The sequence below is a fragment of the Lepisma saccharinum genome, chromosome 19 (genome assembly GCF_977018435.1).
Source record: "Lepisma saccharinum chromosome 19, izLepSacc3.1, whole genome shotgun sequence".
Taxonomy (NCBI): Eukaryota; Metazoa; Arthropoda; class Insecta; order Zygentoma; family Lepismatidae; genus Lepisma; species Lepisma saccharinum.
The window spans coordinates 68364190-68377394 of record NC_139247.1 but is presented as its reverse complement, the minus strand read 5'-3'; the positions used below and the strand labels follow the sequence as shown (position 1 = coordinate 68377394).

At 36.3% G+C, this 13205-nt stretch overlaps 1 protein-coding gene across 1 annotated transcript in view; it reads right to left on the bottom strand.

Annotated features, from left to right (window-relative positions):
- LOC146002912 (katanin p60 ATPase-containing subunit A-like 2) overlaps positions 1-13205 on the bottom strand; it is a 49955-nt gene that overhangs the window by 33287 nt on the left and 3463 nt on the right. The window contains exon 2 of the mRNA XM_083141013.1: positions 7464-7534. Coding sequence (XP_082997139.1) covers positions 7464-7534 — 71 coding nt within the window. The remainder of the gene's footprint in view (positions 1-7463; positions 7535-13205) is intronic.

The following is a 13205-nucleotide window of genomic DNA, read 5'->3' as shown; positions in this document are numbered from 1 at the left end:
CGGACTCGAACTTAGATCAATTTGGGACAAAATCGTAATTCGGTAGCTAACGTGCTCAGCCACTGAGGCGGCTAGAATTCAATAGGTTTTCATTTTGGCTATTTTACCTTTTTTCCTACCTCGTAGGTAGGTTAATTTTTAGAAGTCGATGTGGATGGATGAATGATGGACGGATGGAAAGGTGATGGGAGCATAGACAAACAGAATGAGTCACCAATGGCTGGTGGAGGTTTGAACATGGGATCTCTGATTCCGTAGCCCTTTACGCTTACCACTCCGCCACGAACACTGGAATAAATGAAATAAGTAATGCCATTGTTTAGAATGGATGTCGGGGAGAGTGGAAGCCTATCTAATAACAATGTACACTAATGCATTGTTGGCATTGCCAGCAGATGTTAACAGTCTACCGATACCTCACACAACGAAGAAATAATCTTTACCTATATTTGCATTGTTTTAAAAAATATATATAGCACTGACGAACGAAGGAACAAAGCTAATCTCTATGGTCCAGAGCAGGAATTTCCAAACTTTTTCGTTTCGCTGCGCCATTAGTGTTTCAAGATTTTTCCACGGCATCCAAATCAGAATGTAGGCATATCTAACACTTGCTTTGATTGATTGATTGATTGAATTGATGTTTTAAGTCCATTTCATGCACAATAAGGCTAATCAGAACTGGACCTACAGTTTAAAGTGGGATCCGAACCACTATGTGCCTGCACCGGGTAACGAACCCGTGACCCCTTTATTACAAGGTGGCAACTCTAACACTACGCCACCGGGGAGGCCCTATCTAACACTTGTAACGTTCTGTTAGTGTGTATAGGTTGCTTTCCTTAAGTTAAAAAATAAACATATATTTCAAATTCAGAAACATTTTTTATGTAAAATGTTCTAAATAAGAACATGTATTTGGAATAATCATATCAATGACTGAATTTTAGTGAAAATATTGGAACATCTCGCGGCGGCCCTGTACGCCTACCAGGGCGTCCCAGGGTGCCGCGACGCACACTTTGGGAACCACTGGTCTAGAGATTACAATTTCAGTAAAACTGAGTCCGAGGTTTGAATCCTGAAGGAGATATTATTTTCTTTCACTATTACAATAACTGATCCCATTGTCGTCGTAATCAAAAATAGTTTAAAGTCCATTTTATGCTCAAATAGATTAATTGGAACTGGATTTATAATTTAAATTTGACTCCGACCCATTGTGCAATGTGTCTCCATCGGGACTTGAACCTGGCACTCTTTGGTTACAAGGCAACGTGGTAAACCACACCGAGGAGGTCCGCCGTGGTAAACGTGACGTTATAATAAATATGCAATATAAAGCAAAAACATGAATTTATTCTTGAGAATGTTAAAAAACAACAACAACAACAAGAAACAGAACATTTGAGTCGCCAATAATATTCTGCATATTACATATCATAATTGTGATGGCGATTTGTGAGTTTTCCTTCATTAATTGCCATTCATTTGATTTGATTTGATTTGTTGTTTTAAGTCCACTTTATGCACAGTAAGGCTAATTGGGACTGGACCTACTGTTTAAAGTGGGATCCGAACCACTTGTGCCTCCACCGGGTAATTGCCATTCATGATCGTCAACATTGCGATTAACTAAAATTAACAAAAAATCGGCACAATATTTAAAAAAATATAATATACGTAGAATAAAAAAAATAGGTGTGAAACTGAAAAAGAAAGGTAATAACAAGTTGATATTTACTACCTATTTTTTGTGCTTTTTGAAGTTGTCAAATTTTGTCATTTTTGGCGCCAATTTACCTGTCTATTTAGCATGCTTTGTGGCTATTATAAACCCGCTCCCTACTGATAACACGAACTCAAGACAGAAATAAACAAAGTGTGAAAACACCTACTTCAGTGTCTTTGTGCATGATACTTGCACAAACCATCAACGTCGTTTTGCGAGAATGCAGGGTGCAAGTTAAGAGGTGCACAATTTTCGAAATTGCCACAAAAAAAGTGGCACGCATCTATTTTTCCTACTACATCTCGAGGCACTGGTGTACACATGGGGGAACTGATGCGGCTATAACTCTCCCGAAATTTCTGTCTTTGAACCACTTTCAAAAGGAAGCTTAAAAGTTGTTAATTATGAAATATGTTATACTGTCTCTCCCCCTCCCCTCTGAAAAAAAACCTGCACACGTTAGTGTCTAGAGGAGAGTTACAAATCACTCGCATAATTTAAAGTGCTGTTTGCGCTGGAATACTACTAAATGTGCTAGAATTTAAATTTGACAATAATTTCAATGTTAAAAGCGTCATTATTATTATTATTATTATTATTATTAATGTTTTTATAACGTCCTATTATTGTTATAATTACGTCCCTGCCTAAATTCACAGCCAGAAATAAGATTGATTGATTGAGTTGTTTTAAGACCACTTTGTGCACAGTAAGGTTAATCGGGACTGGACCTACAGTTACAAGTGGGATCCGAACCACTATGTGCCTCCACCGGGTATCGAACCCGGGACCCCTTAATTACAAGGGAACGACGGTACCACTGCGCCATCGGGAAGGTCCAGAAATTAGAATAAAACGCGATCTTTTTTCTTCAGGAAAGCAACATCTTGACAGGCGGCCCTAAGACCAGCACAAAGCTTGAATGGAGACAATACAACAAGCTTGTTCAACAAATGTTAGGGAGATGGTTGCGGACAACCAAAGGCGGCACTGCGTCCCAAATACTCTCTGAACTGCCCGTCATAAAATGTTCCTGCGAGACCTATTTCTAATCTGTGGTCGTCACTGTATGACTAGACCCCTTTGTGTCGAACCTGACAAATTGCAGGGAGCGGTCTCTCTTGCTTTAAAGGATTAAGGGAAGGAAATGGCATTCAAATGGCAGGGAATACTTATCCCTGGGTTGACTTATTGTACCCCTGCTGTTTCAGTGCACCGTTTCTGTAAGGCAATACGCAAATACGGTTAAATTTTCCCTTCCCCAGTAAACCTTTGTTTTCGATTCATTCTGCTAGATTTTGCTTCTATCCAGGGTGCCAAGTACCAGAACAGTCCAATGATCTCGCTGCCTTCGAGCAAGCAATAACTTTAGTGAGGAGGTAGGAGGGCTTGGGGAGGGAGGAGGGCAGATGCAAGAGGACGAAGAAAATGTAGCAGTTTACTTACACGATGACTCGTGAAAGTATTTGTTATTGCCTGTTTGAAAGAATGAAAGGTATGAAATTAGTAATATTTTTCTTGTTCGCTTCGCTTTCAATATAAGCGTTTCTCATAAGTAACAAGTTATAATTGTTACCCCAAAAAACTGTGTATATGTGTGCGTGTATGTAATATGATTTGTTAATGATGACGTACTGGATACTAAATAATGAAAAAAGTAAAGTAATGTGCTCCCCTGTGCTTTTCGCTATGCCATGAAAGCGTATAGGGGTGTGTAGTTAGGGCTCCACACTTTCTTGATCACGGCCGAAGGTGGAGGTGATGTGATCAATCAGCACCACGTCCCTGGCCTCGTTTACCTGCCAGAGTTTCCTCCATGTACCCACTTTATACGTACGACGCTGGGTGGGCACCGGAGCCGCTCGAACAGGTGAAAAAAAAATCCCGGTATCCTCCAGAATGAATAGGAAAGATCCTACACATAATAATATATCAGTTTAGCACTTCCACAGGGGATATAGTTTCGATAAAAAAGAAGAGGTTGTCATTGAGACAAGCAGAAAGTAAAATACATTAAGGAAAACTGTAAAGTAATAGTTTAATAGTAATTACATAAATTGATTTGCTTCCTGAAAATTGTTGAACTCTAATTTTTATTTGACCTCCAGTATTCACATATACGTATATTATATACACTTCTTAGTAGTTTGTGTGTGTGTGTGTGTGTGTGTGTGTGTGTACATTACACACACAGAGTTATTTACCTTTACTGTCTGGAAATATTTACATAGGAACAAATTTCAGATTTGGCCCCCCGAACTGATCAACCTAGCTACGTCCCTGCGAAAATTGTAAAAAAAATAATAATAAAATAAACGACAGTGACGCAAAATTTGTGATTTCACAGCGTCAGGAAATTTTTAAACATTTCCAGTCCCGAAAATTTCCCGGCTTGGTCCGGAAATCGCGATTCTCTCCCGTCCTGCACACTCCTAGTCATTACATTAGTACGTATTATTGTAACTCGTTGCTTCGCAATCTGAGACTTCTGAAACACATGTAATCTGAGCAGTTCATTTTCAATTGATTGATATGGTTTATTTTAATTCGCTTTTCTGCCTCTTTTGGCTAATCGCAAAGATGGGGATGAGCGATGATATGATGATTTTGATGAAGGGACACTCTCAAAAAACACTCAGGCTGGGATTCGAACCCGGAACCTCTGGCTTTGTGGCACGGTGTGCTAACTACTCCGCCACAGAGGTCGGCCAGTTAATTTTAGAGTCAAATATACGTGATACAGAAACACTTAGTGAGAATTTTGATTATTAAGTCATATTTACTTTTGAAATAACGAAGCGAAAGTGTAAATTCATCAATGATCTTGCAAGAAAATATTCCACTTTTAAAGGATGGAAGAAACAAATATGAGGTAAAGTGTAAGGTGACTGTTAAAAGAGTGCAAAAATGTTCGTGGCATTACAATCATATTTCCTGACACAATCTAAACTATCTAAAATTTAAATTTGGTTTTTGGAAATAAGTGAAGCTTACTTGTAACATTTGCATTCACATATGGGGATATTGCATTCTAATATCCAAGAATTGGAAAAAAGAGTACAATTCTGTGCTTCAAACTATAGATATTCTTATGTCATGTTAAACAATAGATTAGGATATTGCTTTTGTTGCTTAAAAGTAGGAGGAATTTATTGAAAAAATCATCAGAATTATCTGTGAGTAAAGTGTTTATTTTTATATTGATTAAATTATGAGTAATGGCAAAATGTGTTCCCATTTTTTGCGGTGTCCTCTTTTTTATGACTTTGTTCTCCTTTTTTACCATGCTCTGTCCTCTTGTTTGAATGTATGTGTCTGGTCACCCTACATTCTGTAGAATCAATATTCTACGGTACTTAGTACCTCAAGGTTATAGTTTATTTTATTGACTGGCAACATGTACAAATTTGCATACTCAAAAGAACCTACCTCCCAAAATGAAATAACAAATATGCAGTCCAGAGTGCACCCCCCCTTCCCCCTAAAAAAAGCTCAATTCACACAGTGATGTATCATCTTCTTACAAAACTCCAGATGGTAGTGTGTAGAATATTGGCTACTGTGACGGTACTTTCTACGCAGAAGACTGAACACAACAGCCAAAGTCAGCTCTAAAATCTGTGCCAATTTGTTTTGATTCAAATTCATTGCAACATAACCTTTCTCCTCGAAATTGACCTCCATGATGCAGTTGCCACTTTAACGAGCTATGAAACTAGAGGTCCAAGGTTTGAAACCCAGGATAAGGCATAGATGACATCATGTTTGTTCCGTCATCTATTCCATTGGCTCAAAATTCAGTACCATTGTTGCAATTGATAGAAAAGTGATGAAATGAACCAAAAGAAAGAAATTACACACTATCAGTAAAAGTAGGCTTCAAGTTGTTTTGTAACTTTCAGTTGTGATGTACTATCTGGTGTGTTTTTGGAATTTGCCATAATAGCGGTAAGTTAACATGCTTAGGCATATAGACAAATATGACGAAAATAGGATAATTACTCTATGCAGTAATGACAAATCCATTGCAATCAAAGGATATTTCAAAAGAGGGGGGCAAGATTTAAATAATCTCAAAATATATCATGCATCCCCTGCAAACTTACAGTTTGTAATTAAAAGTTTCCTGATATCAATTCAATCTGTTTTGATTAGTTTTTTCCAAGCATTGCAATGCATAAAAACTGAACAAATATGTACACTTCTTAAGCCCAAATATTAGTTTCGCGTAGCAGATAGGCTTACACTAATCTATCACCAATAGTTTACCATTTACTCGTTTGCATACACAAGAATGACAGTGATATGTATCACACTGCTGGAAATTATTGGTTCCAATTGAAATTTCAATTGGTTTGAATTGGTTTCAACTGGATGGCCACTAAAGGTATTGGAATGAATTGCGCTCAATCCAAATCTCAAATGAGACCAACTGGAAATGCAGAGCCAGAAATGAACCAAGAATAAAGATGGACATGGAAGAGCTGAGGGTAGTGGAGAGCTTCAAATAACTGGGAAGCATAATTGAAAGAAGTGGAAAAATAGATGAGGAGGTAAACAGAAGAGGACAAATGGGTTGTGGACTATATCAAAGCATTTGAAGATTAATATGGAACAGAGATGTACCTATGAAATGCAACAAGGTAATATATAACACATACTATTACTATATGCCAATAATTACATATGGAGCAGAGACTTTGACAGTGACAGAGAGAGTCAAAAGAAGGCAGTGGAGATGAAATTTTTAAAGAGTATATTGGGGAAGACTAGAAGGGATAGAATAAGGAATGAGAAGATCTGACAGACAGTGGGTGTAGTCTAGCTTCAGGATAGAATAGATCAGGCACAGATGAGATGATTTGGACACATGAAGCAGAAAGACTACCAGTAAGAGCTTACAATGCTCAAGGAGTGGGAATAAGGTCAAGGGGGAGACCAAGATGTTGGTGGAAAGAACATATAGCGGAGAGAGTTAGGAGAAGAGGAGAAGATTCAAACACCGTGGAAAGAGAGGAGTGGTGGAAGACCAGGAAAAAATGGAGAGGCTTGACTTCTATGCCGACCCAGCCAGAGGCAGGAAACTGCGAAGGATGATGATGATGGAAATGCAGAACAATTTCCAATTGGTGAATTGTATGCATTGTAAGTTTGTTATTGCAACCCTTTGTTTTCAATTGTAAAATAAAATAGAAATTTCATTACTGTTTACAGTGTACAAATGTTACTGTTTCCGACTATCTTCTACTGTTAACTGAAATGTACTGAAACCCATTTGTAGGTCTACTGTACAGCTATTGTACTTCAATTGTAGGGCTACTGTACTGGAAAAACAATGTTTGGAACAGTATGCCCTAGATGGAAATTTTTCCCTATTGGTTCCATTAGCCAATATAATTTTTTAGATGATTCCAATCATAGATAGTTTAATTCTTGACACTACATTTCCAGTGGTTTAGAAGTGCATCTCAAACACAGCACATGAACTTAATTGCTTTAGAATCCCTATGAATACTACTGAAGCCAGGTATATCTTAATAAGTGAATAGAACTCTTTCTTAATAAGAAGTAACTGAACCTTAACACAGCTAGATATTTACCCTTTCAGAGCTTTGCATATTCAACTAAAATGTTCAACAAAAAAGTCACCTCAATGAATCATCAGTTGGACTGTGAGTCACATATAACATTGTTATTTTCCGATGTAAATGTAAATAGAAAGTTTACTTACCCTTCTCCTGACAAGTACTGCCTTATGAGATGCAAAATTTGTCTCTTTCTTTCTTGACTCTTTTTCTCAGTCTAAAATTGAAGTAAACAGGTAAAAAATATAAAATAAATGTAAACAGTAGCTGAGCATTATTATTACTTGAAAAATAATATTTTGTACGATGTGAATTCAAGTTTATGGACCAACAAAACCAGATCTACATAATTTATGCAGTGAAATCCATATTATCAAATTTCATGGATGTGTTGTGTAAAAAATACTTCTCCCATAGAGCTTAAATACAACTAACTCAATAAAGGAAGTATTTTTTCCACCACTGTACATGAATAGCAAATGATTTATAACATAATTCTTTATATAAGACATAAGCGAGTTACTAAAGATACGATCCGTGAAACTTACTTATAAATGTAATTTCGCTGGCCTCTGACAGCATCCACTTGGGAACTCGATGTTTTACTGTTCAGCATCGAGTTCCCAAGTGGATAGTGGCAGAGGCTACCGAAATTAATAGAACATTTACAAGTAAAGTATGTCTTGAAGCTTTCCTGGCGACGAATGATGAAAAGGTTCCCTCGGGCTATCGACCAGGTGAGTTGCAGAATCTTTAGTACAAGAGATCTTTTTCATCACTTACAAGTAAGTTTCACAGATATATCTTTAGTAACTCGCGTAGTCTTATATTATCAACCGCGTTGTTTATTCCCCTTAACATGAATAATTCTTTATTTCCGCAAACAATTAGGTTGGCCACGGTGGCTCAGTCGGTAACGCGTCTGACTACCATGCTAAAGGTCCCGGGTTCGATCCCCGGCCGGTTCAAATCCGGGAACTTTTCTAACGTTGGAAGCGGACCCGGCACCCACCCAGTGTCGAATAACGTGGGTACCTGGGGGAAACCCTGGGGGGTAAAGTCGGTCAGGGGCATGATGCTGATCACATCACCCCTACTCACGACCGGATCAAGAAAGTGTGGGGCATTACCCCCACACCCCCTATACGCCTTCATGGCATGGTGCTATGCACAGGAGAGAGCTTTACCTTTTTTTTTTTTATTAGAATACCAACTAAAAAAATGTATGATATGGTTTTCTACAATTTTTCAGCATAACATAGTGCTCCAATTTTGCCATTAAAAATGTTTTATTTTCTGTAGAGGAAAGGAAATTAAAGAATGCAAAATTGCCATTAACTTCACAATTCCCAAAGTAATTTCTAAATGAATCCACTGTCTTGTTTGGAGCAGTTCTCAAAGTGAAGGGGAGATGAGGGGAATGGTATCCTCCAGCTAGAAAATGTTCGCAGTGTTACCCCAGCTGTCTGATTGTCACATTTGAAGCTTTCTGCAAGTAATTGGCATTGTTTGCAGTCCCATAAACTCCTATCCGTGAAGTGTCTTACATAAATATCCCCACTTCTCATCGACAAGGCATTCCACAGAGTACTGCCAACATGAGGCTTGCAGGAGTGTTTTGCTTGATACCAGCATTAACATGGTGAGATATTGAAAGCACTTAGAGAAATGTTTGTGATGCTAAGAGCCCTAAACCTGGCCCACCTAACTTAATCATGAAAGAATTTAGAGATGATATTTGTACACTAACTGCACTAAATCTGACTCGCCTAAGCTAACTATGAAACCCCTTCGCACTACACATATGACTTAGATGGCAGCAGCAGTCCATAACTTAAGACAGTAATCAAATGGCTGGTGCAAGAGAAGAATCATATAGGAGTATATACTACGGAACTGGAAAACCATTCTCAAGCAAATATGCAGTAGGTAATCACTAAAACTCCAAGGCAGGGATGGCGACAGGGGTGGGTCGCCCACCCAATCGAATTCAATAAGTACATATACTTGGGGATATAGGAATGATTCAATAAATAAGTGTATTCTGGTGTTCGTAACATGTACATTTTAGTTTTTCTTGTATGTACGCATTGCTTGCATGATAGAATTATTTTCCTGTAGTTTACGGTTATTACAAGCATAAGAAAACAGTTTTTTCTTTGTGACGTTTCAGGAGAACACACGCTCCTTTCATCAGACATTTATTTTCATTTTGACTAAAGATACAGTTATAACAATGGTTAGTAATTTTTAAACAAAAAGAATCCGTTATATAATGGATGTTGTCAATGTTACATTGTTGTAATATAGCAACTTAACTGTGAAAAAAGCAGTCTATTTTATTTTTATTTTAGAATTTTTTAAATTATGAATCCCAAATATCATCAGGTAATTCAAATTCATCATTGTTTTCACAAAGTCTCTTGATGTTTTCTGTTACATTAAATTTTAAAGATGGTGGCTTACTCCATTTGTGAAAAAGAAAACTCCACACTGGATCTATGTTACCATTTTCATTATTTAATTTATTCCAGTGTTCTTCTGCAATGAACGAGGCTTCCCAGACATTCAACTCTGTGTTTCCCGTTAATCTTTTTAAAACCCTTCTCTTTTTAATCAAATGCTTCTCTTCGATGATATGAGTTGACAAACCTGTTCTTGGGTTTAGATTTATAATGTCCAAATCATGTTCGTGCCATCTTATTGCCATTTTCCTTGCTGTTTGTCCCACATAATCTTTTGAACATGAACAACTTATATTATATATTCCTGTGGTTTCCACATCTGGTAGCGAGTTTCTCATTTTGAATTCATTAAATGTACATTCCAAACTTCTTGGTGCTTTAAAAACAATTTTGAAATTAAAACTTTTAAAAATTTTTGCAATTTTATGTGAGAATCCCTTGTGGAATGGAATGCACACAAATTTCTTTTCAACAGATTTTTCATCTTTGTCTGTATTTCTCTTTTCCTTTAGTTTTCTTGCAACTTGTTTTTTGATTTGGTTTATTCTGTTAGTGTGAAAGCCATTTTCTTTTGCTATATTAAAGAGGCCTTTCTTCTTCATTTTTGATATCCTCATTATTAGAACATAGTCTTTGTGCTCTCAGGAAAAAATTTAAAAATATGTTATCCATTGTTATAGGCGAATGTTCTGATTTGGCATGGATGTATTTTTCCCCCGCTAATTTTTTTCTATGGACTGATGTTTGAATTGTTGAGTCAGTTGTCTTAATTTGCAGATCAAGGAAAGAAATTACATTGTTATTCATGGGTTCGCAAGTGAATTTTATGCGACGATGTGATTCATTTAACGATTTAAATACGTCCATGATGGTGTTCTCATTTTTAGCAATAATTAGCACATCATCTACATATCTGATGTAGAGTTTGATATCCGCACCTATCGCATTAACAATTAACAGTATCCGGAATCATCTCCAGCATTTTCCTTCATTACATAGAATCTCCAATTGTTAATGCGATAGGTGCGGATATCAAACTCTACATCAGATATGTAGATGATGTGCTAATTATTGCTAAAAATGAGAACACCATCATGGACGTATTTAAATCGTTAAATGAATCACATCGTCGCATAAAATTCACATGCGAACCCATGAATAACAATGTAATTTCTTTCCTTGATCTGCAAATTAAGACAACTGACTCAACAATTCAAACATCAGTCCATAGAAAAAAATTAGCGGGGGAAAAATACATCCATGCCAAATCAGAACATTCGCGTATAACAATGGATAACATATTTTTAAATTTTTTCCTGAGAGCACAAAGACTATGTTCTAATAATGAGGATATCAAAAATGAAGAAGAAAGGCTCTTTAATATAGCAAAAGAAAATGGCTTTCACACTAACAGAATAAACCAAATCAAAAAACAAGTTGCAAGAAAACTAAAGGAAAAGAGAAATACAGACAAAGATGAAAAATCTGTTGAAAAGAAATTTGTGTGCATTCCATTCCACAAGGGATTCTCACATAAAATTGCAAAAATTTTTAAAAGTTTTAATTTCAAAATTGTTTTTAAAGCACCAAGAAGTTTGGAATGTACATTTAATGAATTCAAAATGAGAAACTCGCTACCAGATGTGGAAACCACAGGAATATATAATATAAGTTGTTCATGTTCAAAAGATTATGTGGGACAAACAGCAAGGAAAATGGCAATAAGATGGCACGAACATGATTTGGACATTATAAATCTAAACCCAAGAACAGGTTTGTCAACTCATATCATCGAAGAGAAGCATTTGATTAAAAAGAGAAGGGTTTTAAAAAGATTAACGGGAAACACAGAGTTGAATGTCTGGGAAGCCTCGTTCATTGCAGAAGAACACTGGAATAAATTAAATAATGAAAATGGTAACATAGATCCAGTGTGGAGTTTTCTTTTTCACAAATGGAGTAAGCCACCATCTTTAAAATTTAATGTAACAGAAAACATCAAGAGACTTTGTGAAAACAATGATGAATTTGAATTACCTGATGATATTTGGGATTCATAATTTAAAAAATTCTAAAATAAAAATAAAATAGACTGCTTTTTTCACAGTTAAGTTGCTATATTACAACAATGTAACATTGACAACATCCATTATATAACGGATTCTTTTCGTTTAAAAATTACTAACCATTGTTATAACTGTATCTTTAGTCAAAATGAAAATAAATGTCTGATGAAAGGAGCGTGTGTTCTCCTGAAACGTCACAAAGAAAAAACTGTTTTCTTATGCTTGTAATAACCGTAAACTACAGGAAAATAATGTACATTTTACTTGTGAATATTATCTATGCTAGAAATGTTCACATATTATCATCCCATATAAAGCCAATTTTCTCATTAGAAAGTGAAAGTAATTACTAGAGCTATTGAAACAAAAACTGTGATCAAATGAATACTTCCATGATTAAAAGCAGCTAGTAGGCTTAGGAGGCTCAAAATTTTGCAGGGTATGATCAAGATTAAATCAGAATTGAGGGTGAACTTGAGGACTGCAGCTCCGGGCCTTCACTGGGAAAGACTGCTTTGAAAAGTACCACATAATGAAAAAAATAGATACTTCGGATGCGGTAAAAATATAATAACAAACCACACCATGTAACTTGGCAAGAAGTTGTAACTGAAACTGTGTAGAGGGGATTGGAGGGAGGTCTTGGTGCTGTAAACTCCGGGCCTCCACATACGTATATAAATCCCAGCCTGGGTATGGTTAAAATAATCTCCAAATAAACAAATAAAAACATCATCTTATCGTTACTTCCTCCAGCAACACAATAAATTATTTAGACTTTTTAATTATTATTATTATTATTAAAATAATGTAATCAAGAAGACTTAGATGGACAGGCCATGTGACACGAATGGCAGAGGAAAGAATAGTTTACAGGATTCTGCTGGGAAACCTGATGGTAAGAGACCAGTAGGAAGGCCAAGACGAAGATGGAGGGATAACCTTGAGATGGCTCTAAAAGAAATCGGTAAGGATAGGAAAGATTGGATTGATCTTGCCCCGGATAGAAACAGATGGAAGGCTAGTGTTTCTGCAGCCATAAACCTTCGGGTTTAAGTATGCTAGAGAATATAGTATAGTTTAAATTAGCTCTGCATTGAAATTCCAGAAGTGTCCTTTTTTATATTTCATTACAATTTGTATATACCTGTCATATTCAAATATCAATATGGTATGCGAAATATCAAGTTTATATTCATTCTACTAATAAGAACGAATCACAATAATCACTACAATACCGAAGTGAATACATTTTAATGAACCAGTTATGTATGGAAAAAGCTACAGAATTATTCAATTGCTAATGACTGGCTTATCATATTTAGAAATCCTCTTTCGACACACAAATTTTGCAACA